Source organism: Apodemus sylvaticus, chromosome 1 (genome assembly GCF_947179515.1).
Source record: "Apodemus sylvaticus chromosome 1, mApoSyl1.1, whole genome shotgun sequence".
Taxonomy (NCBI): Eukaryota; Metazoa; Chordata; class Mammalia; order Rodentia; family Muridae; genus Apodemus; species Apodemus sylvaticus.
In genome coordinates this window covers 166,057,185-166,078,607 of record NC_067472.1, presented here as the reverse complement: position 1 = coordinate 166,078,607, position 21,423 = coordinate 166,057,185, and the positions used below count along the sequence as shown (strand labels likewise).

General features: G+C 38.1%; 3 protein-coding genes and 1 pseudogene across 3 annotated transcripts in view; 1 reads left to right on the top strand and 3 right to left on the bottom strand.

The window, feature by feature from the left end:
- Positions 1-21,423, bottom strand: part of LOC127668453 (mas-related G-protein coupled receptor member B2-like) — a 261,783-nt gene that overhangs the window by 147,230 nt on the left and 93,130 nt on the right. The gene's annotated exons all lie outside the window — the stretch shown is intronic.
- Positions 1-21,423, bottom strand: part of LOC127668493 (mas-related G-protein coupled receptor member B2-like) — a 165,984-nt gene that overhangs the window by 51,431 nt on the left and 93,130 nt on the right. The window lies entirely within an intron of this gene.
- The window catches only part of LOC127668482 (mas-related G-protein coupled receptor member B2-like), a 211,932-nt pseudogene that overhangs the window by 97,395 nt on the left and 93,114 nt on the right, over positions 1-21,423 (bottom strand).
- LOC127690767 (mas-related G-protein coupled receptor member B2-like) lies at positions 10,983-16,285 on the top strand. The gene is made up of 2 exons (XM_052190310.1): positions 10,983-10,993; positions 15,328-16,285. The coding sequence occupies exons 1-2, from the start codon at positions 10,983-10,985 to the stop codon at positions 16,283-16,285; spliced, it is 969 nt and encodes a 322-aa protein (XP_052046270.1).

Here is a 21,423-nt window from a genome sequence, read left to right as displayed (position 1 = left end):
TGATTTCGTAGTTGTTTCTACTTCTGTTTTTAGATCCTGGATGGTTTTGCTCAGCTCCTTCACTTGCTTGTTTGTGTTTTTCTGTAATTCTTTAAGAGATTTTTGTGTTTCATCTTTCATGATCTCAGTCTGTTGACCAAACTTCTCCTGTATTTCTTTAAATGATTTTTGTATTTCCTCCTTATTGGCTTCTATCTTTTGACCCATATTCTCCTGAATTTCTTTTAATGACTTTTGTGTTTCCCTTGTAAGGGCTTCTAACTTTTGATCCATTTCCTCCTGAATTTCTCTACGAGATTTATTTATGTCCTTCATGTGTTCCTGTAACAGCATCATGACCAATGCTTTTATATCCAAATCTTGTTTTTCTGGTGTTTTGGGGTATCCTGGACTTGCTGTTAATGGAGAATTGGGTTCAGGTGCTGCCATATTGCCTTGATTTCTGTTAGTAACGTTCCTACATTTGCCTTTTGCCATCTAGTTCTCACTGGTGTTAGTTGGTCTAGTCACTGGCTGGCGCTTCAACCTCCTTTGAGCCTATAAGTCTAATTCTACAACACTGGATGGCTAGGTTTCCCCTGTCACAGGTTGCTGATGTGCTGCCCTCCTCTTGGGTGCCATTGGATCCCTGGTGTGTCCTGCCTCAGGCAATGTTATGCTTGCCTTGTCTCTGTGGACTGAACCTGGTTCTGCCCATCTGCTCTGACAGAGAGTGAGGATGGCAGCAGGGATCCCTCAGGGCACTGGCCCCACACCTGGCTGGCACACAGAGGAACCACTGCTCTCCCAGTTCCTGGGCGCATGCGGCAGCCAGCAGCTCAGATGCCTGCATCCCCTGAGGTCTTACACTCAGGATAACTCAGTACCTGGGGTGGCCTGTCTCCACTCCTTGGGACAAAGACAGCGACTCTGCCTTATCCACAGGGCAAAGTACCCGCATCAGGCTGGCCCTCAGAGGAACTGCTGCTCTCCCAGTTCCTAGGTGCAGACAGCTGCCCGCAGCTCGGTTGTCTGTGTCCCATGAGGTCTTACACTCAGGATAGCTGAGTACCTGGGGTGGCCTGTCTCCTCTGGCTGGGGACAAAGATAGCAACTCTGCCTCTTCTGCAGGGCAGATTACGTACTTCTGGTGGCCTATGGAGGTACCACTGTTCTCCCAGATCCTAGCTGCAGGCAGCAGCCCGCAGCTCGGTTGTCTCTTTTATTTTTTTTTCATCATTTTATTTTATTTTTTTATTTTTTTATTTTTTATTTTTTTGATATTTTTTTATTCGATATATTTTTTATTTAATTTCAAATGATTTCCCCCTTTCTAGCCCCCCACTCCCCGAAAGTCCAGTAAGTCCCCTTCTCCCGCCCTGTCCTCCCACCCACCCCTTCCCACTTCCCTGTTCTTGCCGAATACTGCTTCACTGAGTCTTTCCAGAACAAGGAGCCACTCTTCCTTTCTTCTTGTACCTCATTTGATGTGTGGATTATGTTTTGGGTATTCCAGTTTTCTAGATTAATATCCACTTATTAGTGAGTACATACCATGATTCACCTTTTGAGTCAGGGTTACCTCACTTAGTATGATGTTCTCTAGCTCCATCCATTTGCCTAAGAATTTCATGAATTCATTGTTTCTAATGGCTGAATAGTACTCCATTGTGTAGATATACCACATTTTCTGCATCCACTCTTCTGTTGAGGGATACCTGGGTTCTTTCCAGCATCTGGCAATTATAAATAGGGCTGCTATGAACATAGTAGAGCAAGTATCCTTACTAAATGGTGGGGAATCCTCTGGGTATATGCCCAGGAGTGGTATAGCAGGATCTTCTGGAAGTGAGGTGCCCAGTTTTTGGAGGAACCGCCAGACTGATTTCCAGATGGGTTGTACCAATTTGCAACCCCACCAGCAGTGGAGGAGTGTTCCTCTTTATCCACACCCTCTCCAACACCTGCTGTCTCCTGAATTTATAATCTTAACCATTCTGACTGGTGTAAGGTGAAATCTCAGGGTTGTTTTGATTTGCATTTCCCTAATGACTAATGAAGTTGAGCATTTTTTAAGATGCTTCTCTGCCATCCGAAGTTCTTCAGGTGAGAATTCTTTGTTTAAGTTTGTATCCCATTTTTTAATAGGGTTGTTTGGTTTTCTGGAGTCTAACTTCTTGAGTTCTTTATATATATTGGATATTAGCACTCTATCTGATGTAGGATTGGTGAAGATCTTTTCCCAATTTGTTGGTTGCCGATTTGTCCTCTTGATGGTGTCCTTTGCCTTACAGAAACTTTGTAATTTTATGAGATCTCATTTGTCAATTCTTGATCTTAGAGCATACGCTATTGGTGTTCTGTTCAGAAACTTTCTCCCTGTACCGATGTCTTCAAGGATCTTCCCCAGTTTCTTTTCTATTAGCTTCAGAGTGTCTGGCTTTATGTGGAGGTCCTTGATCCATTTGGATTTGAGCTTAGTACAAAGAGGCAAGGATGGATCAATTCGCATTCTTCTGCATGCTGACCTCCAGTTGAACCAGCACCATTTGTTGAAAAGGCTATCTTTATTCCATTGGATGTTTTCAGCCTCTTTGTCGAGGATCAAGTGGCCATAGGTGTGTGGGTTCATTTTTGGATCTTCAATCCTGTTCCATTAATCCTCCTGCCTGACACTGTACCATGCAGTTTTTAACATTATTGCTCTGTAGTATTGCTTGAGGTCAGGGATACTGATTCCCCCAGAATTTCTTTTGTTGCTAAGAATAGTTTTAGCTATCCTGGGTTTTTTGTTATTCTAGATGAATTTGATAATTGCACTTTCTAACTCTGTGAAGAATTGTGTTGGGATTTTGGTGGGTATTGCATTGAATCTGTATATTGCTTTTGGCAAAATGGCCATTTTAACTATATTGATTCTACCGATCCATGAGCATGGGAGGTTTTCCCATTTTTTGAGGTCTTCTTCCATTTCCTTCTTCAGAGTCTTGAAGTTCTTGTCATACAGATCTTTCACATGTTTGGTAAGAGTCACCCCAACATACTTTATACAGTTTGTGGCTATTGTGAAGGGGGTCATTTCCCTAATTTCTTTCTCAGCCTGCTTATCCTTTGAGTATAGGAAGGCCACTGATTTGCTTGAGTTGATTTTATAGCCTGCCACTTTGCTGAAGTTGTTTATCAGCTGTAGGAGTTCTCTAGTGGAGTTTTTTGGGTCACTTAGGTAGACTATCATGTCATCTGCAAATAATGATAGTTTGACTTCTTCCTTTCCAATTTGTATCCCTTTGACCTCCTTATGTTGTCGAATTGCCCAAGCTAGTACCTCAAGTACAATATTGTAAAGATAAGGAGAAAGGGGGCAGCCCTGTCTAGTCCCTGATTTTAGTGGGATTGCTTCAAGTTTCTCTCCATTTAGTTTGATGCTGGCTATGGGTTTGCTGTATATTGCTTTTACTATGTTTAGGTATGGGCCTTGAATTCCTGTTCTTTCCAAGACTTTAAGCATGAAAGTATGCTGAATTTTGTCAAATGCTTTTTCACCATCCAATGAAATGACCATATTGTTTTTTTCTTTGAGTTTGTTTATGTAGTGGATTGCATTGATGGATTTCCTTATATTGAACCAAACCTGCATTCCCGGGATAAAGCCAACATGATCATGGTGGATGATCGTTTTGATGTGTTCTTGAATTCAGTTGTCAAGAATTTTATTGAGTATTTTTGCATCGATGTTCATAAGGGAAATTGGTCTGAAGTTCTCTTTCTTTGTTGGATCTTTGTGTGGTTTTGGTATCAGCATAATTGTGGCTTCATAGAAGGAATTGGGTACTGTTCCTTCTGTTTTTATTTTGTGGAATAGTTTGAAGAGTATTGGTGTTAACTCTTCTTTGAAGGTCTGATAGAATTCTGCACTGAAACCATCTGGTCCTGTGCTTTTTTTTGGTTGGAAGACTTTCTATAACTCCTTCTATTTCTTTAGGCATTATGGGACTGTTTAGATGATCTATTTGGTCCTGATTTAATTTTGGTATTTGGTATCTGTCAAAGAAATTCTCTGTTTCCTCCAGATTCTCCAGTTGTGTTGAGTACAGGCTCTTGTAGTAGGATCTGATGATTTTTTGGATTTCCTCAGTTTCCGTTGTTATATCTCCATTTTCATTTCTAAGTTTGTTAATTTGGATACTTTGTCAAAGTATCCTTTGGTGCCCTTTGGTCAGTCTGGCTAGGGGTTTATCTATCTATCTTGTTGATTTTCTCAAAGAACCAGCTCCTGGTTTTGTTGATTCTTTGTATGGTTCTCTTTGTTTCTACTTGATTGATTTCGGCCCTGAGTTTGATGATTTCCTGCCTTCTACTCCTCCTGGGTGATAAAGCTTCTTTTTGTTCCAGGGCTTTCAGGTGTGTCATTAAGCTGGTAAAGTATGCTCTCTCCATTTTCTTTTTGGAGGCACTCGGGGCTATGAGTTTTAGTCTTAGTACTGCTTTCATTGTGTCCCATAGATTTGGGTATGTTGTGTCTTAATTTTCATTGTGTTCTAAAAAGTCTTTAATTTCTTTCTTTCTTTCTTCCTTGACCAAGGTATCATCGAGTAGAATATTGTTCAGTTTCCATGTGTATGTGGGTTTTCTCTTGTTTTTGTTGCTATTGAAGACCACTTTTACTCCATAGTCATCTGATAGGAGGCATGGGATTAGTTCAATCTTCTTATATTTGTTGAGGTCTGTCTTGTGACCAATTATATGGTCAATTTTGGAGAAGGTACCATGAGGTGATGAGAAAAAGGTATATTCTTTTGTTTTAGGATAGAATGTTCTATATATATCTGTTAAATCTAATTGGTCCAAAGCTTCAATTAGTTTCATTGTGTCCCTGTTTAGTTTCTGTTTTCCCGATCGGTCCATTAAGGAAAGTGCAGTGTTGAAGTCACCCACAATTATTGTGTTAGGTGCAATGTGTGCTTTGAGCTTTAATAAAGTTTCTTTTATGAAAGAGGGTGCCCTTGCATTTGGAGCATAGATGTTCAGGATTGAGAGTTCTTCTTGTTGTATTTTTCCTTTGACCAGCAAGAAGTGTCCCTCAGAGTCTCTTTTGATGACTTTGGGTTAAAATTCAATTTTATCTGATATTAAAATGGCTACTCCAGCTTGTTTCCTGAGACCATTTGCTTGTAAAATTGTCTTCCATCCTTTTACTCTAAGGTAGTGTTTGTCTTTCACCCTTAGGTGTGTTTCCTGTAAGCAGCAAAATGTAGGGTCCTGTTTACATATCCAGTCAGTTAGTCTATGTCTTTTTATTGGGGCATTGAGTCCATTGATGTTAAGAGTTATTAAGGAACAGTGATTATTACTTCCTGTCATTTTTGATGTTATTTTTTAAATTTGATTGGATAACTTCTTTTGGGTTTGATGAAAGGTTACTATCTTGCTTTTTCCAGGGTGAAGTTTCCCTCCTTGTATTCGTGTTTTCCTCCTATTACCCTTTGTACGGCTGGAATTGTGGATAGATATTGGGTAAACTTGGTTTTGTCATGGAATATCTTAGTTTCTCCATCTATGGTGATTGAGAGTTTTGCTGGATATAGTAGTTTTGGCTGGCATTTGTGTTCTCTTAGAGTCTGCATGAGATCTGCCCAGGACCTTCTAGCCTTCATAGTCTCAGGTGAAAAGTCTGCTGTGATTCTGATAGGTCTTCCTTTATATGTTACTTGGCCTTTTTCTCTTACTGCCTTTAATATTCTTTCTTTGTTTAGAACATTTGGTGTTTTGATTATTATGTGACAGGATGTATTTCTGTTCTGGTCCAGTCTGTTTGGAGTTCTGTAGGCTTCTTGTATATTCATGGGCATCTCTCTCTTTTAGGTTAGGGAAGTTTTCTTCCATAATTTTATTGAAGATATTTGCTGGCCCTTTAAGTTGTAGATCTTCACTCTCATCTATGCCTATAATCCTTAGGTTTGGTCTTCTCATGGTGTCCTGGATTTCCTGGATATTTTGGGTTACAAGCTTTTTGCATTTTGCATTTTCTTTAACTGTTGAGTCCATGGTTTCTATGGTATCTTCACCATCTGAGATTCTTTCTTCTCTCTCTTGTATTCTGTTGTTGATATTTGCATCTCTGTCCCCTGATTTCTTCCCAAGGCTTTCTATCTCCAAAGTTGTCTCCCTTTGAGTTTTCTTAGTTGTTTCTACTTCTGATTTTAGATCCTAGATGGTTTTGCTTAGCTCCTTCACTTGCTTGTTTGTGCTTTCCTGTAATTCTTTAAGAGATTTTTGTGTTTCCTCTTTCATGACCTCAGCCTGTTGACCAAAGTTCTCCTGTATTTCTTTAAGTGTTTTTTGCATTTCCTCATTATTGGCTTTTGTATTCTCCTGGATTTCTTTCAATGATTTTTGTGTTTCCCTTGCAAGGGCTTCTAACTTTTGATCCATTTTCTCCTGAATTTCTTTAAGTATGTCCTTCATGTGTTCCTGTACCAGCATCATGACCAGTGATTTTAAATCCAAATATTGTTTTACTGGTGTGATGGGGTATCCAGGACATGCTGGTAGAGGAGAATTGGGTTCAGATGTTGCCATATTGCCTTGATTTCTGTTAGTGACGTTCCTGCGTTTGCCTTTTGCCATCTAGTTCTCACTGGTGTTAGTTGTTCTTGTCAATGCTGGACTCACCAGTGCAAGCTGCCCCTTCCCAGGTGGCCTCTGGTGCACAACTTACCTCCTGCACTGCCTGGGGACAGGGTGCTGTTGCCCAGGCTGTTCAGATCCCGAAGCAGACACCTGAAGGCTACCACTGGGGCCTGCTGGATTCACCGGAGCACACCGACTTCTCCCCGCTGGCTGCCCGGAAGCCCCTCTTGCCTCTTGCAGGACCTGGAGATGGTGTGTTCATCTCTTTTATTTTTTATGAGATATTTTTTATTTACATATTAAATGTTATCCCCTTTCCTAGTTTTCCTTCTGAGAACCCCTAATCCCATCACACCTCCCCCTGCTCACCAACCCAACCATTCCCTCTTCCCTGTCCTGGCATTCCCCTACACTGGGGCATCAAGCCTTCAGAGGACCAAGTTCCTCTCCTCCCATTGATGTTTGACAAGGCCATCCTTTGCTACATGTGCAGCAGAAGTCATGGGTCCTTCCATGTGTACTCTTTGATTGGTGGTTTAGTCCCTGGGAGCTCTGGGGTTACTGGTTGATTCATATTGCTGTTCCTCCTATGGGGCTGCAAACCACTTCAACTCCTTCAGTCCTTCCTCTAGCTCCTACACTGGGGACCCTTTGCTCAGTCCAATATTTGTCTTTCAGCATCCTCTGCTCTATTTGTCGGGCACTGGCAAGGCCTCTCAGGAGACAGTTATATCAGGTTCCTGTCTGCAAGCACTTGTTTGCATCTACAATAGTGTCTGGGTTTGATAACTGTATATGGGATGGATCCACAAGTGGGGCAGTCTCTAGATGGCCTTTCCTTTAGTGTCTGCCCCACACTCTGTATGTCTTTCTATGTGTATTTTATTCCACTTTCTAAGAAGGACCGAAGTAGCCACACTTTGGTCTTCCTTCTCTTGAGCTTCGTGTGGTTTGTGAATTATATCTCTGCTATTTCAAGGTTCTGGGCTAATATCCACTTATCAGTGAGTGCATACCATGTGTGTTCTTTCATAATTGTGTTACCTCACTCAGGATGATATTTTCTAGTTCCATCCATTTGCCTAAAACTCTCATGAATTCATTGTTTTTAATAGATAAATAGTATTCCATTAAATAAATGTACTACCATTACTGTATCCATTCTTCTGTTAAGGGACATCGGGGTTCTTTCCAGCTTCTGCCTATTATATATAAAGCTGTTATTGGCATAGTAGAGCATGTGTCCTTATTACATGTTGGAGAATCTTCTGGGTATATGCCCAGGAGTGGTATAACTTGGTCTTCAGATAGTACTATGTCCAGTTTTTTTGAGGTATCATCAAACTGATTTCCAATCCCAGATTGCAATCCCACCAGCAATGGAGGATATGCCACATCCTCACCAGCATCTGCTATCACCTGAGGTTTTGATACTAGCCTTTCTGAGTGATGTGGGGTGAAATCTCAGGATTGTTGTTATTTGAATTGCCCTGATGACTATGGATGTTGAACATTTCTTAGGTGTTTCTCAGCCATTCGGTATAACTCAATTGAGAATTCTTTCTTTAGCTCTGTACCTCATTTTAATAGAGTTTTTTGGTTCTCTGGAGTCTAACTTCTTGAGTTCTTTGTATATATTGGATATTAGCACTCTATAAGATATAGGGTTAGTAAATATCTTTTCCTAATCTGTTGGTTGCCATTTTGTCCTATTGATAGTGTCCTTTACCTTACAAAATGTTTGCAATTTTATGAGGTCCCATTTGTCAATTCTTGATCTTAGAGATCAAGTAATTGGTATTCTGCTCAGGAAATTTTCCCCGTGCCCATTTGTTTGAGGCTTTCCCCCCATTTTCTCTTCTATTAGTTCCAGTTTATCTGGTTTTATGTGGAGGTCCTTAATCCACCTGGATGTGAACTTTATACAAGGAGATAAGCATAGACTGATTTGTATTCTTCTACAAGCTAACTGCCAGTTGAACCAGAACAATTTGTTGAAAATGCTGTCTTTTTTCTACTTGATGGTTTTAGATACTTTGTCAAAAATCAAGTGACCATTGGTGTATGGGTTCATTTCTGGGTCTTCAATTCTATTCTATTGGTCTACCTGCCTGTCTCTTTACCAATACCATGCAGAGATTTTATCACGGTTGTTCTGTAGTACAGCTTGAGGTCAGGGATAGTGATTCTGCCAGAACTTCTTTTATTGTTGAGAATACTTTTCACTATCCTGGGTTTTTTGTTATTCCAGATAAATTTGAAAAATGCTCTTTCTAACGGTGAATAATTTATTTTGATTGGTATTGCATTGAATCTGTAGATTGCTTTCAGCAAGACAGCCATTTTTACTATACTGATCCTGCCAATCCATGAGCATGGTAGATCTTTCCATCTTCTGAGATCTTTTTTGATTTCTTTCTTCAGAGACTTCTTCAGTTCTTGTCATACAGATCATTCACTTTCTTAGTTAGAGTCACAAAAAGGTATTTTATATTATTTGTGACTATTGTGAAGGGTGTCGTGTCCATAATTTCTTTCTCAGCCTCTTTAGTCCTTGAGTAGAGGAAGGCCATTGATTTGTTTGAGTTAATTTTATATCCAGACACTTTGCTGAAGTTGTTTATTAGCTTTCTGGTGAAATTTATAGAGTCACTTAAGTATACTATTACATCATCTGCAAATAGTAATATGTTGACTTCTTCCTTTCCAATTTGTATCCCTTTGACCTCCTTTTGTTGTCTAATTACTCTGGCCAGTACTTCAAGTATTATATTGGATAGGTAGGGAAAGAGTGGGCAGCCTTGTCTAGTCCCTGATTTTAATGGAATTGCTTCAAGTTTCTCTCCATTTAGTTTGATGTTGGCTACTGTTTTGCAGTATATTGCTTTTACTATGTTTACGTATGGTCATTGAATTCCTGATCTTTCCAAGACTTTTATCATGAAGGGGTGTTGCATTTTCTCAAATGCTTTTTCAGCATCTAATGACATGACCATGTGGTTTTCTTTGAATATATTCATGTAGTGGATTATATTGATTGATTTATGTATATTGAACCATTCCTGCTTGGGATGAAGCCTGCTTGATCATGATGGCTGATTGTTTTGATGTGTCTTTGGATTCAGTTTGTGAGAATTTTATTGACTAGTTTTGCATCAATATTCATAAGGGAAATTCATGTGTTAAGAAGTATAGCTCAATGGTTAACTTTGATTTCCTGTTGAAGTCCTTGATTCAAGATATAAGATGAAGAGTGATAGAGAAAGACTCTAGACATCTAGGTCTAGTATTAATTGGCATATGCACATACATGTATAAATACTTGTCAGAGATTCCATTTTATCAGTACAATCCAAGCCTACAAACACAGAACAAAATTTAAGAAATATTTAATATGTCCTATAGCTACTAATCTCGCCTTTGCAAAATAGTTAATGAAAATATATTGCATCATTTAAAAAGTGATGTAAGACTCACTGAGAAGACATAGCTCAGAGACCAAGCCAACCTGGCTCCTTTCTCCCTTGCTTTTTCAGAAGCCAGGCACACCAATTACTATTCAGGAGTCATTACAACTAAATTATCATTGTCTAAGACTTGACTTTTTTCCCTTTTTCTCCCTTCCTATTCTAGTTTCATGAATTTTATTAAAGATGTGTCCTTCTCTGCTGCTTTTTTTTTTGTTTCCTTAATTTCTACAGTTGGAGAAGGAAATTTAGCCAGTTCTCTGAAACAGCATCTTGAGTTCTTTCTTCCTGAGCCCACTGCTTAGTTGACCTCATTCTTGGCCAGTTTAGCAGTAAGGAGGATGTCCTAGAAGATTGCAAGCCACACATCCCCTGGATCTTTGCCTAGGCTAGATTTCTTAGAGAAGGAAATCTTCTAGTTTCAAAACCTAAACCCCCTATATGATGTATTTTTCAATCACTATTCTGCAATTCCACCTTATTTGATCATTATCCTCATAGTTAATTGCTTCTTCATTGTTTAGTCATACAAACAAAAATTTAGATGTGATACTCAGACAATGCTACAGCACTGGCTCACATTGCTTGAACTGCTCACATTCTGGACACAAGAAGTAAAAAGAAAGCACTAACAGTGAAGAGGTGCCATAGGAGTTGGTATGACCAGAAAATTAAAGATAGGATACTAGCCAATTGTTGATAACAGGCTTGTGAAGAGCATGACTCAAAGGAGTGACACGCAGGGCAGATCCAAGTACAAGAAACCACAGATCATTCTTCACCTGAGAAATCTTTCACAAGAACCAGCTTCCATGCAGTCTCTCTACTAAGCATAATTCTTATTGACAACTGACTCAGGAGACGTATCTGTTTGCCACAGATAGCTTATCACCACACATAAGAAGAATGGAGGGCAGGTAAGATGCTTTTTGAGACATTCTTCCCAAAGCTGTTATGTATTTTTCTTACTCTGTGACTGTATAACTACATCTTGAGGTGGAGAATTCAGGAAGTCTCTTCTGTTTCTCCAGAAGACGCCATCAAATGTCCTTCATGACAGTATTTTGGGTTGCAGACTGGACTTATGGATGCCTGTGAATCAAAGTAATATTCTCCCTTGTGCTTTTCCCAGTCTTCTCTAATCTCATCTACTCAGATATGCTGCTATTGTGAGAATTTTGCCACTCTCCTTCACATGCCAATATGGGTACTGGCACTGTTCTTAAAAGCTCGGTTCTGCCACTACCCAAGTCAACTGTGTTTTCTGCAGTGGAAAGAGTACATTGTTTTTGAGGATTTCTGTCTCAGTAAGAAACATATGTGTGGAGGCATGTTGCTCTAGTATAGGGGAAAAATAGAGGGGTGAGGCAGGAGTGGGTGGGGGGTCACCCTATTAGATATGAAAGGGAGCGGGTTTGTGGAGGAGGGATTGGAAAGGGGGACAAGGCTTGAAATGTAAATAAATAAAATAACCAATTAATAAAAAAGAAACATTTTTAAAAAAATGAATGATTACAAGCAATCCAAATAATATAATTTATGAATAATGTACATATTTATGAAAAGTTACATGGCATGTGTAACTTACATCCAAACTGTAAAAAATGACATGTAGTGTGGAGCTTTATCATGTTGTAAAACCCAGAGCTGGCTTTTACTGTGATTGCACAGAACCTGTGTTTTGCTCTAGACATTCAATATTGATTTATTTTGTTCGTTGATCATTTTATTTAGGCCACAATGTACTCTGATTGCTCTCCCCAGCTCTCTCAAGTATACCTCCATATCTGTCAATATCCTCCCATTATTTCCATTTTAGATTATAATTTCTAGTTTTGTTTTCTAATATTTATCATGTATGTCAATTGGATGATTTGAACTATTAGGACATATTTTGGTTACTAGTGAGAACCTGAATGAAGGCAATGCTTTCTCCTATCCTTGAGACTGATGTTAGTCAATTATTTAGATGAGAGAGATAAAATTCATGTCTGGCTATTAATGAGAAAATTTCTGTGCACAGCCTTTGTGGCTATTCCCAAGAGCTCTGAGTCTGTGACTAGAATAAGTGTATGTTGGTGGGGAGGTATCGTTTTGAAACTCTTCTCCTTCTTTTTCCTGGTCTTCCATATTTTTTTCTTTTTTTCTTCTGCAAAGTTTCCTGAGGCTAAAGGAAGAAAATTTAAATTACTTTCTTAGAGCTAAACTACAGCAATTGTCCTCAACAACTTTTGGTTTCATAAATCTCTTTATTACAACAATCTTGTTGGAAAAGAAACTTCTCTGATTAAGGTTGTATGTAATGTTTATACATGAGTGTAAAGAGAAATATTCAGAGAGCAACTCAATGTTATGTCTATTTAGTTCAAAATGTGAATTCAGTTTCACTATAGTGCATATGATTTTCCCAACCTTGCCTTTTGTATCTGATTTCCAACAGTAAGTAAATACTACTTCCTATGGCTTGAAATCTAATCAAATGCAGTTAGTTACCTACAAAACTATACTGCCACAATTGCACAAGGGTGTATATCTTTCCTGGCAAGTTTGTCTCATAGAGTGCATAATTCATAGCTAAGTAAGACCATAGATATGGTTTGTCTCATGGGAGCCTTCATAGTATTTTTTGGACTAAGAAAGTTAGCCAGCAGGGCAAGATGCATTCATATCAGTACCCGATTATTCTATATAATTTTTACAATGTGTATGTATAGTGTCTTAAGCAATAGGGTCTGAACATATAGTTATGATGGGGAAACAAAGGGAATGTGCAGCACTTGTGCAGATTTTGGGTCTCTAGGTACTCCCTGATATACACATACATACATACGTACATACATACATACATACATACACACACACATACATATACACACACTTACACACACATAAATATATGCATACATAATACATACATACATATATACATACATACATACGTGTGTGTGTGTGTGTGTGTGTGTGTGTGTGTGTGCCTGTATCACAAAATATCTGTCTAACAATCCATGGCTACTCAAAGTCCATTCCCACAGGCACATAAAGTATTTACCTGCAAACTCATCTTTCTTTTTTTTTCTTTTTTTGTCATTAATAACTTTTATTGGTTATTTTATTTATTTACATTTCAAATGCTATCCCCTTCCCAATTTCCCCTCTGCAAACCTCCTATCTCCTTCCCCGCTCCATGTGTATGTATAGTGTACACAAAATCTGCTTCTATGAGGGGGTTTCTCCACCACCCACCCACTCTCACTTCACTAGCCTACCATTCTCTTATGCTGGGGCATCGAGCCTTCACAGGAACAAGGGCCTCCCTGCCCAATGATTCCTGATAGGGCCATCCTCTGCTATATATGCAGCTGGAGCCATGTATCTCTCTATGTGTGTTCTTTGGTTGATTGTTTAGTCCTTGAGAGCTCGGTAAGGGGGGTCTGGTTGTTGGTAATGTTGTTCTTCCTATGGGGTTACAAACCCCTTTAGCTCCTTCAGACCCTCCTCTAATTTCTCGATTGGAATCCCAGTGCTCAGTCCAATGGCTGGCAGCAAGCATCTGCATCTGTATTGCTCAGGCTCTGACAAAGCCTCTCAGGGGGCAACTATACCAGGCTTCTGTCAACAAACATTTCTGTCATCAGCAATAGTGTTTGGGTTTGTTGGCTGCATATGTGATGGATCTCCAAGTGGAGCAGTCTCTGGATGGCCTTTCCTTCAGTCTCTGTTCCACATTTTGTCCCTGTATTTCCTTTAGATAAGAACAATTCTGGGTTAAAATTTTTGAGATGGGTGGATGGCCCCCTTTCTCAACTGGGGGCCATGCCTAACCTCTGGATATGGTCTCTGCAGGTTCTCTCTCCCTTTTGTTGGATATTTAAGCCAATATCACCCCCTTTGGATCTTCAGAGACTCTTGTTTCCCTGGCATCCTGGACTTTTTGGTGGCTACTTCCAGTTCCCCATCCCCCATTGCTACATATCTGTATTCAATTTCCTAACCTGCACATCTCCCCTGTCTCCTCCCCAACCTGATCCTGCCCCTTTTTCCCTCCCCCTTTCTCTTCCTCTCAAGTCCTTACCACACTCTACCTCCCAAGATTATTTTGTTCCCACTTCTAAGTAGGACTGAAGCATCCACACTTTGGTCTTCTTGTGAGTTGAATCGTGCGTATTCAAAGTTGTTACATTCTTCCTTCTTTTTTATTTTTCTCCAAATGTGTTTTTCATCCTCAAGAATGTTAGAAATTCACTTAATCTCAAAACCAAAACCTAAATTCTGGGCTGAAATACTTTTAGGTCATCAATAGAGCCATTTAATAAGCATTCTTGTGTTGGGAAATGAAAAATTCCTTCATTATCCATCTTTCAGCATAAACAATTGTTTCAAACCTACTATGTCTTCCTTAGACAGAACTACCAATAATGATATTTTTTTCATTCTTCTACATATTTTCTGGTACTTATTCTAAAATATTTGCAAAAGCATTTAATTTAAATTTGTAACTACCATGGGATTTATCATTAATTTATTAATTTGTGAATAATTATCACACATATAATTTATGATTATATGTATATATACATATATACATATGCATATGTATATACATATATACTTTTTAATAATAATACATCAATAAAAATTCTCAGTTACTCAATATGACCAAATAGAGAAAGTTATGCTTGTGATGTAGCAACAGACAATAGAAAAATCCTTAATGTCATCAAAGACTTTTCTGCTTTCAAATTTCTAATATGAATTGGAGGCTGAGTTGCTCTAGCCTATAAAACTAGTTCTTTTCATTCTGGTCTTAGCAGGACTGAGCATTCCCTTCATGACTGTCACTCATGGTTTTCATATTTCTCCATTTGATAGTGTACTCCTGCCAGTACTGAGAGCAGCTGAGGGTCAATTTTCTGGTTACTAAGTTCAAGCAACAGAGAATAAACAGCCTTAGGACAGAAAGGAAGTTGGGTTCAGAGATCTCTTTCTGACACAACATGAGAAACTGAGTGTCCATACCAGAGACACAACTATACTGGTATCCATACAAGACATAGATTGTAATAAATATGCAAATAAATGCAATCTGAATATAAATTAAGGCTCCAGAAATACTGGTTTAGATAAATTACTTAATCACTCTAATCCTGTTTATCCTCCTTATAAACCAGGTCAGTAATTACCACTTAGCAGGGTGTTCCTGAATCAGAAAGAACATAATATGTGCTCATGTATTTTGTTTATTTTGTTCCAGGAACAGTATTGGAGATTTCCTAAGCAAGGATCTAAGCATCTCAACTTTGGAAACTAACTTCAGAGCATCTAATGAACCCAATGATACTTCAGATTGTGATATCAAGTTTCAAACCATGATTTTGCTTTCTCTCATCATTTCCCTGTTTGGGATGGTACTAAATGCAATAGTTTTGTGGTTTCTGGGCTTCCAGATATACAAGAATGCCTTCTTTGTCTATATCTTCAACCTTGCTGTGGCTGACATTTTCTTCCTGCTCTCTCAGTTTGTATTTTGTGTTCTTGTTATCATTTACAGCATCGATTCCATTTCCCATGATATCCTATCATTTTTAATTTTTGTGCCAACATTTCCATATCTTTCAAGCCTGAGCATTCTTACAACCATTAGCATTGAATGCTGCCTGTCTGTCATGTGGCCCATCTGGTATCGCTGTCAACGTCCAAGACACACATCAGCTGTCATCTGTGTCTTGCTTTGGGCTCTGTCCCTGATGACTGCGTTTCTGGATCAGAAAGCATGTTTTTTACAGTTTTCTGATCCTCACTCCATTTGGTGTAACACATTTGATATCATACTTACTGTATGGACAATTGTCTTATTTGTGGTTCTCTGTGGGTCCAGCCTCATCCTACTTGTCAGGATCTTCTGTGGCTCCCAGCGGATCCCTATGACCAGGTTGTATGTGACCATTGAACTCACAGTGCTATTCTTCCTGATATTTGGTCTTCCCTTTGGGATATACTGGTTCCTTGACTTGATTAAGAGACATTGTGATTTTTATGATGAAATAATTTTTCTATCCTGTATTAACAGCTCTGTCAACCCCATCATTTACTTTCTTGTTGGCTCCATTACACACCGTAGTAGATGCAAGATGAAGACTCTCAAGCTATTTCTGGAGAGAGCCATGCAAGACACTCCTGAGGAAGATGAAGGTGTTGAGAGTAGTTCTTAAGGAAATCATGAAGAACTGGAGACAGTCCAGTGAAGCAGATAACAACTGCTTTGGTTAGAGAGAATGATCTTGAGAGAGAATTTGTTTTTCCTATCTTTGTGGGATATTTTAAGAACATTATTCAGTTTGTTACTTAATTTCGATCAGTTAAAAAATTACCATCATCTTTGTGATAGTTGAAAATTACAGGAATTGTCATACAAATACTAACTGTGCCATTTCTGTTGCTGTATTACTGAGGGCTTTACCATCTTGATAGTATTATTTCCAAGTATTCTGGGGATGATAAGTGCTGCTAATCATTGTTGATAAAACCATTCTTCACTAGAATGCAAAAGGAAGGTCAGGGAAGAGCTGCATTTCCTGAATTACTGAAATTTATAGTGCTTAAAGAATGGTTAGATGTTGCAAAAGTTATTTCAGAAAAATGATTTTTTGTCAGTGTTTCAAGAGTTAAAGAGATACACTATATAATCTTAGCCCTTATTGACTTCTGCAGATTACAAAGAATATATAGTGATGGTCTTTCTTATATATGTTGCTTAGTAATAAAATATATATTCCCAAGAGAATCTCTATTCACCTAGTGGAGTACTCACCTTCAAGTTCACTTTATCTTTTATTTTCAACATTGGAAAATGGCTTTCAGGTTTTGTAATGAGATACACCAACATCTGTGAGCACCTGAAGGTAGAGAAAGACTGTCTTCTGTGGTTTTTTCTCTTCACAGTGCCATGCTTAGCAACCCATGGTAGAGTGTTGTCTCTTTCCTCTCTTGTCTTCGCCATGATGAGCCCTCTCTTTGAATGTCTAATTCCCTCATGACAAATTTCCAATGAGGTCCTCTAGACTAGGTTCCCTTAAAATCAAACCTGTGTCAAGTTTACAACACTCTCTTCGACCAACATTATTTATTACTTAAAGTGTACAAATTTAATAACATTTTCTATGAAATGTTATTCCAATTTTAAAGCTACACTATGTGATAATTTCAATTGAGGCAAAATTAAGTGAACACAGTATGGATTAATCAAAGCAGAACAGTTCAATACATTTTCTTAAGCGAGTGATTGTAAGAGTCCAAAGTAATCAAGACACAAAAAGATATCTCTCCCCATTTCCATTCCCTTTTGTCATAACTCTGTGCCTCAGAGGTCAGCACTGTCCATATTTCTGTTGTAAACTAAAATTTAGAGTGAAAATTAAAGGAGGAAATCATGAAGATTGGTATCGATGTGGTGAAAAGGTTGCTATTGTTGAACAAACTAACTAAAATACCATTTCACTTACAAACTAATATTTTTTCTTGTGGCAAAAAAATCATAATTAGAAGCAGTCCTATATGGAATACACTGTTATTTCATAGAAATTTCATGCTGTTCATTTCAGTGGTGGTTTGAGTAAGAATAGCCTACATAGTCTCATTTACTTTAATTTTGGTTCACACTTGGTGGGCCGTTTGAGAGTGATAAAAAGACAAGACTCATTGGAGGAGATGTATAACTGGGATTGTATTTTAAGTTTCAAAATCACATGCTAATTTCATCCATACCTTGCCCTGTTTGTGATTATATTTCTGTGTGTGGGTGTGTGCCTGTGACGGTGAACATGTGTCTCTATCTCTGTCTATATTATGCTTGTGGATCAGACATATTCAATTAGTTATTGCTACAATGTCATCCTTACATATTTTATGCCCTACTGCCATGTTCACTGTTATAATATTCATAGATCCTGACCCTCGGAAGTCATGAGCACTTGACTGAGTTTTTTAGATGTTTCCTTGGTCAGGGTAAGTAGAAAATTAAACCAAGACAAAAATTATTACAAAATATTGGGATATTGCTGTGATAGGTTTAACTATGCTGAATTTTGGAATAATGTGGAAGAATTGAGGATATTGGACTAGGAAAGCAGATGAATATTATAAGTGGGTCTTAAGTTGATGCTTGGAAGATAATTGTGCTGCATACAGTATGGACTATAAACATAAACTCAAGAGATATCTAAGAGAACAAGATATCCTTGGACTAAAGTACATTATTATAATATTTTGCAAATAATGTGACTACTTTTTGCCCCGTCCTAAAATGTTAGTGAAGCTAAATTTGAGCAAGTAAGGCTTGAAGAAGTCAGCAGGATGGTAGAACTGTCAGAGAGAGCTACATAAAGAAAGTGAAATCAGTTCAAGAGAGAGAAGTGTGCTGCAAGCCTAGAGCTGAAAGTACAGAAATCTTATCAGCCTATTGACATGCAAACATGGGGTTGCAGAATTTGGAGATTGCCCTGCTAGATTTTGATTTTCTCTCACCTAGTGTATCCTTACTTGCCCCTATTCCACCCTTTTGGAATGGTAATGTGTGATCTGTGCCCCTGTATTTTGGTAACATTTTCTTTGCTTTTGTTTTGGCAATGGGTTACATTTAAAAGAGTGCCTTAGCCTCAGAAAAGACTTTGGACTTTTAAACAGTTTTGACACTGTGTTAGACTACAGGAAGATTTGTAGTTAGACTAAGCACAGCTTACAATTATGACATAGCTACAAGTATGGGGACATGTGTCAGTGAGTCAATAGTGCTGGTTTGAATGGGAATGTTCCAAACAGGCTCTTGTATTTGAATGGGTAGTTCAAAGTTGGGTCAATGTTGTCAGAAAGATCGTGATGTGAGGCCTGGTTAGAGGAAGTCTATGACTGGGGTGAGATTTTCAGATTTAAAAATCTATTCCATTCCAGTTAGAACTCTCATTGTCTATCTTTCTGTTTTTGTCTTGTCTCTCTGTCTCTGTAACTCTGTGGTTTTTATCACTGTCTCTGTCTCTCTGTGTGCCTATTTGTCTGTCTCTGTCCCTTTCTCTATCTGTCTCTGTCTCTTTCTCTGTCTCTCTCTGTGTATCTGTCTCTCTCTGTCTCTCTGTCTCTCTCTCTCTCTCTCTCTCTCTCTCTCTCTCTCTCTCTCTCTCTCTCTCTCTCTCTCTCACTATATCTCTGCTTCATGCTTGTAAATAGATGTCAGGTTTCAGCTACTTCTCCACTGTCATGCTTGTCTGCTCCCATGTTCTCACCCATGATAGTCATGTACACTAACACTAGGATTATCAGTTCCCAAATTAAATGTTTTCTTTGATAAATTGCCCTGTTCATGCAGTCTCATCACAGCCATAAAAAATGATCTAACATGAGGAATTTACTTCATCTTACATTTATGGTTCACAATATTATTGTGTTCTCCATCCTCTTCTCACCAAGACATGTTCTCATGACATGTTAACCATTATCATGTTTTTCTGTATATATTGACTGTAAATTACACTCCATTTCTGAATGAGATTATGTGAAAGTTTTCTCCTTACATTCTTCTATATTGTGGCATAATGTACATTAAATCACCCATACTATAGCAAATCACCAGGAGTCCTTGCTCTTAACAGTTGAGTAGCTAAGTTTTGTATGTGACTGCCACAGTTTCATGACCGATTCCTCCAATGTTCATTGTCTGGGTTATTTTCCTGTCATAAATATTGGGAAAAATTATTCTATAAACATGCAAAACATACTAATTTTATAAAATGACATATCTTTGTTCATCACTTATATTTAAGCTTAAATGGCTTCATTTTCCGAATAGGCATTTGGTGCTATTTTAAAATCATTACAATTATTTGATTATTTTATGTGGTTATTTAAGTTTGAGATTATTATATAATAACATAATTTACTTTCATTTTCTTCATTTCAAACCCTCCCATGCCTCCCTGCTTTTTTGTTTCACATTAATTGCCTCTTTTTATCACCAATTGATGTCCTACACACACACACACACACACACACACACACACACATTCAAATATAACATGCTCAGTCCATATTACTGTTTTTTTCAGTTGACACTGTTGTATTAATAGTTGGTATCCTAGCAAATGACTATTTCTGCCAATCTGAGTATTCTTTGGTTGCCTGTTGTTTCTTATGTGGAGCTGATGTCTTCTATCAAGTTTGTCTATTGCTGCTGTAGTTGTTCTACTCAAATTTATGTAATCATATTTGTGAGAGTTTATGGGTGTAACTTCTGATTTTACTTAGATACACAATCTCATAGCAAAACTTTTGATCTTCTTGGTCTTAAAATCTTTCTGGCAACTCCATCTACCCCACCTTCTCTGCAATTATATCAAAGCATTAGGTGCATTCCAGATGTACTCATATGCATTTTGATTGGTTGTGGTCTTCCATATTAGTCTTCCTCTGCTGCAAAGAAAAGTTTATTTGATGAGGGTAGGCATAGAAGAGCATCCTCATCAGTGGGTATAAGCACAAAAATCTAGAATGTAGTTAAGAATTATCCTGGATTAGTAATGTTGTGGTAGAGGCTCGTTTCCAAGATCTATGACTTCAATAGTCTTGAATAGATGGCTAAGTTTTCAGTCATGTTAGGCATGATTTCCTTTTTGTTGAGCTCATCTTAATTCCAATTAAAGAGGTACTGAGTAAGACCAAGATGTGCATGCCACTACTTACCATTATGATTATCATGACATGTCAGACATTGTTGTGAATTATAACTGGGTAGAACTGTCAGTTGTTTTCACTCTTCTCTGTGGTTTCTTTTCATATCATAAACCTGGCTCTCAGGGAGGAGAAATTAAAGTTAGTTCCAGCCTAGGTACCTCTGGGTATTATGCCTAAATTGAATTGAGTTCTCAGCAATATAGTGTTACCTTCTGTCTCTGGGAGGGAAATCAGTTCAAATATTTCATATGTTTTAGGAGTAGCTTAGACAACCGTGCTGCTTATTATATTTAAAGGTACTACAAGTCTTTATATTTAGTTTCTGTATTAGACAATGGATGCTTAAGTATGTATTTATATAGTTAATTATTGAACAAATACATAGCTCTTATGTGTTTGGGAGCATTCATTCATTTATGTTTGTACTTCTGGGTATTGAGTACAAGTTCTTATGCATAGTGAGCTACATTCACATGTATATAAAATGTTTTGATCTTTTGCATTACAATGTCTTTTGTCATCCTTTGGCTCAAATAAATACTTTCATTGGTATTTGTTTCTGTCTTAGCATGATATTCTTCAAAATATTCATCTATGAGCTGGATCAAGTGCAAAAGATTCTCTTGCAGTC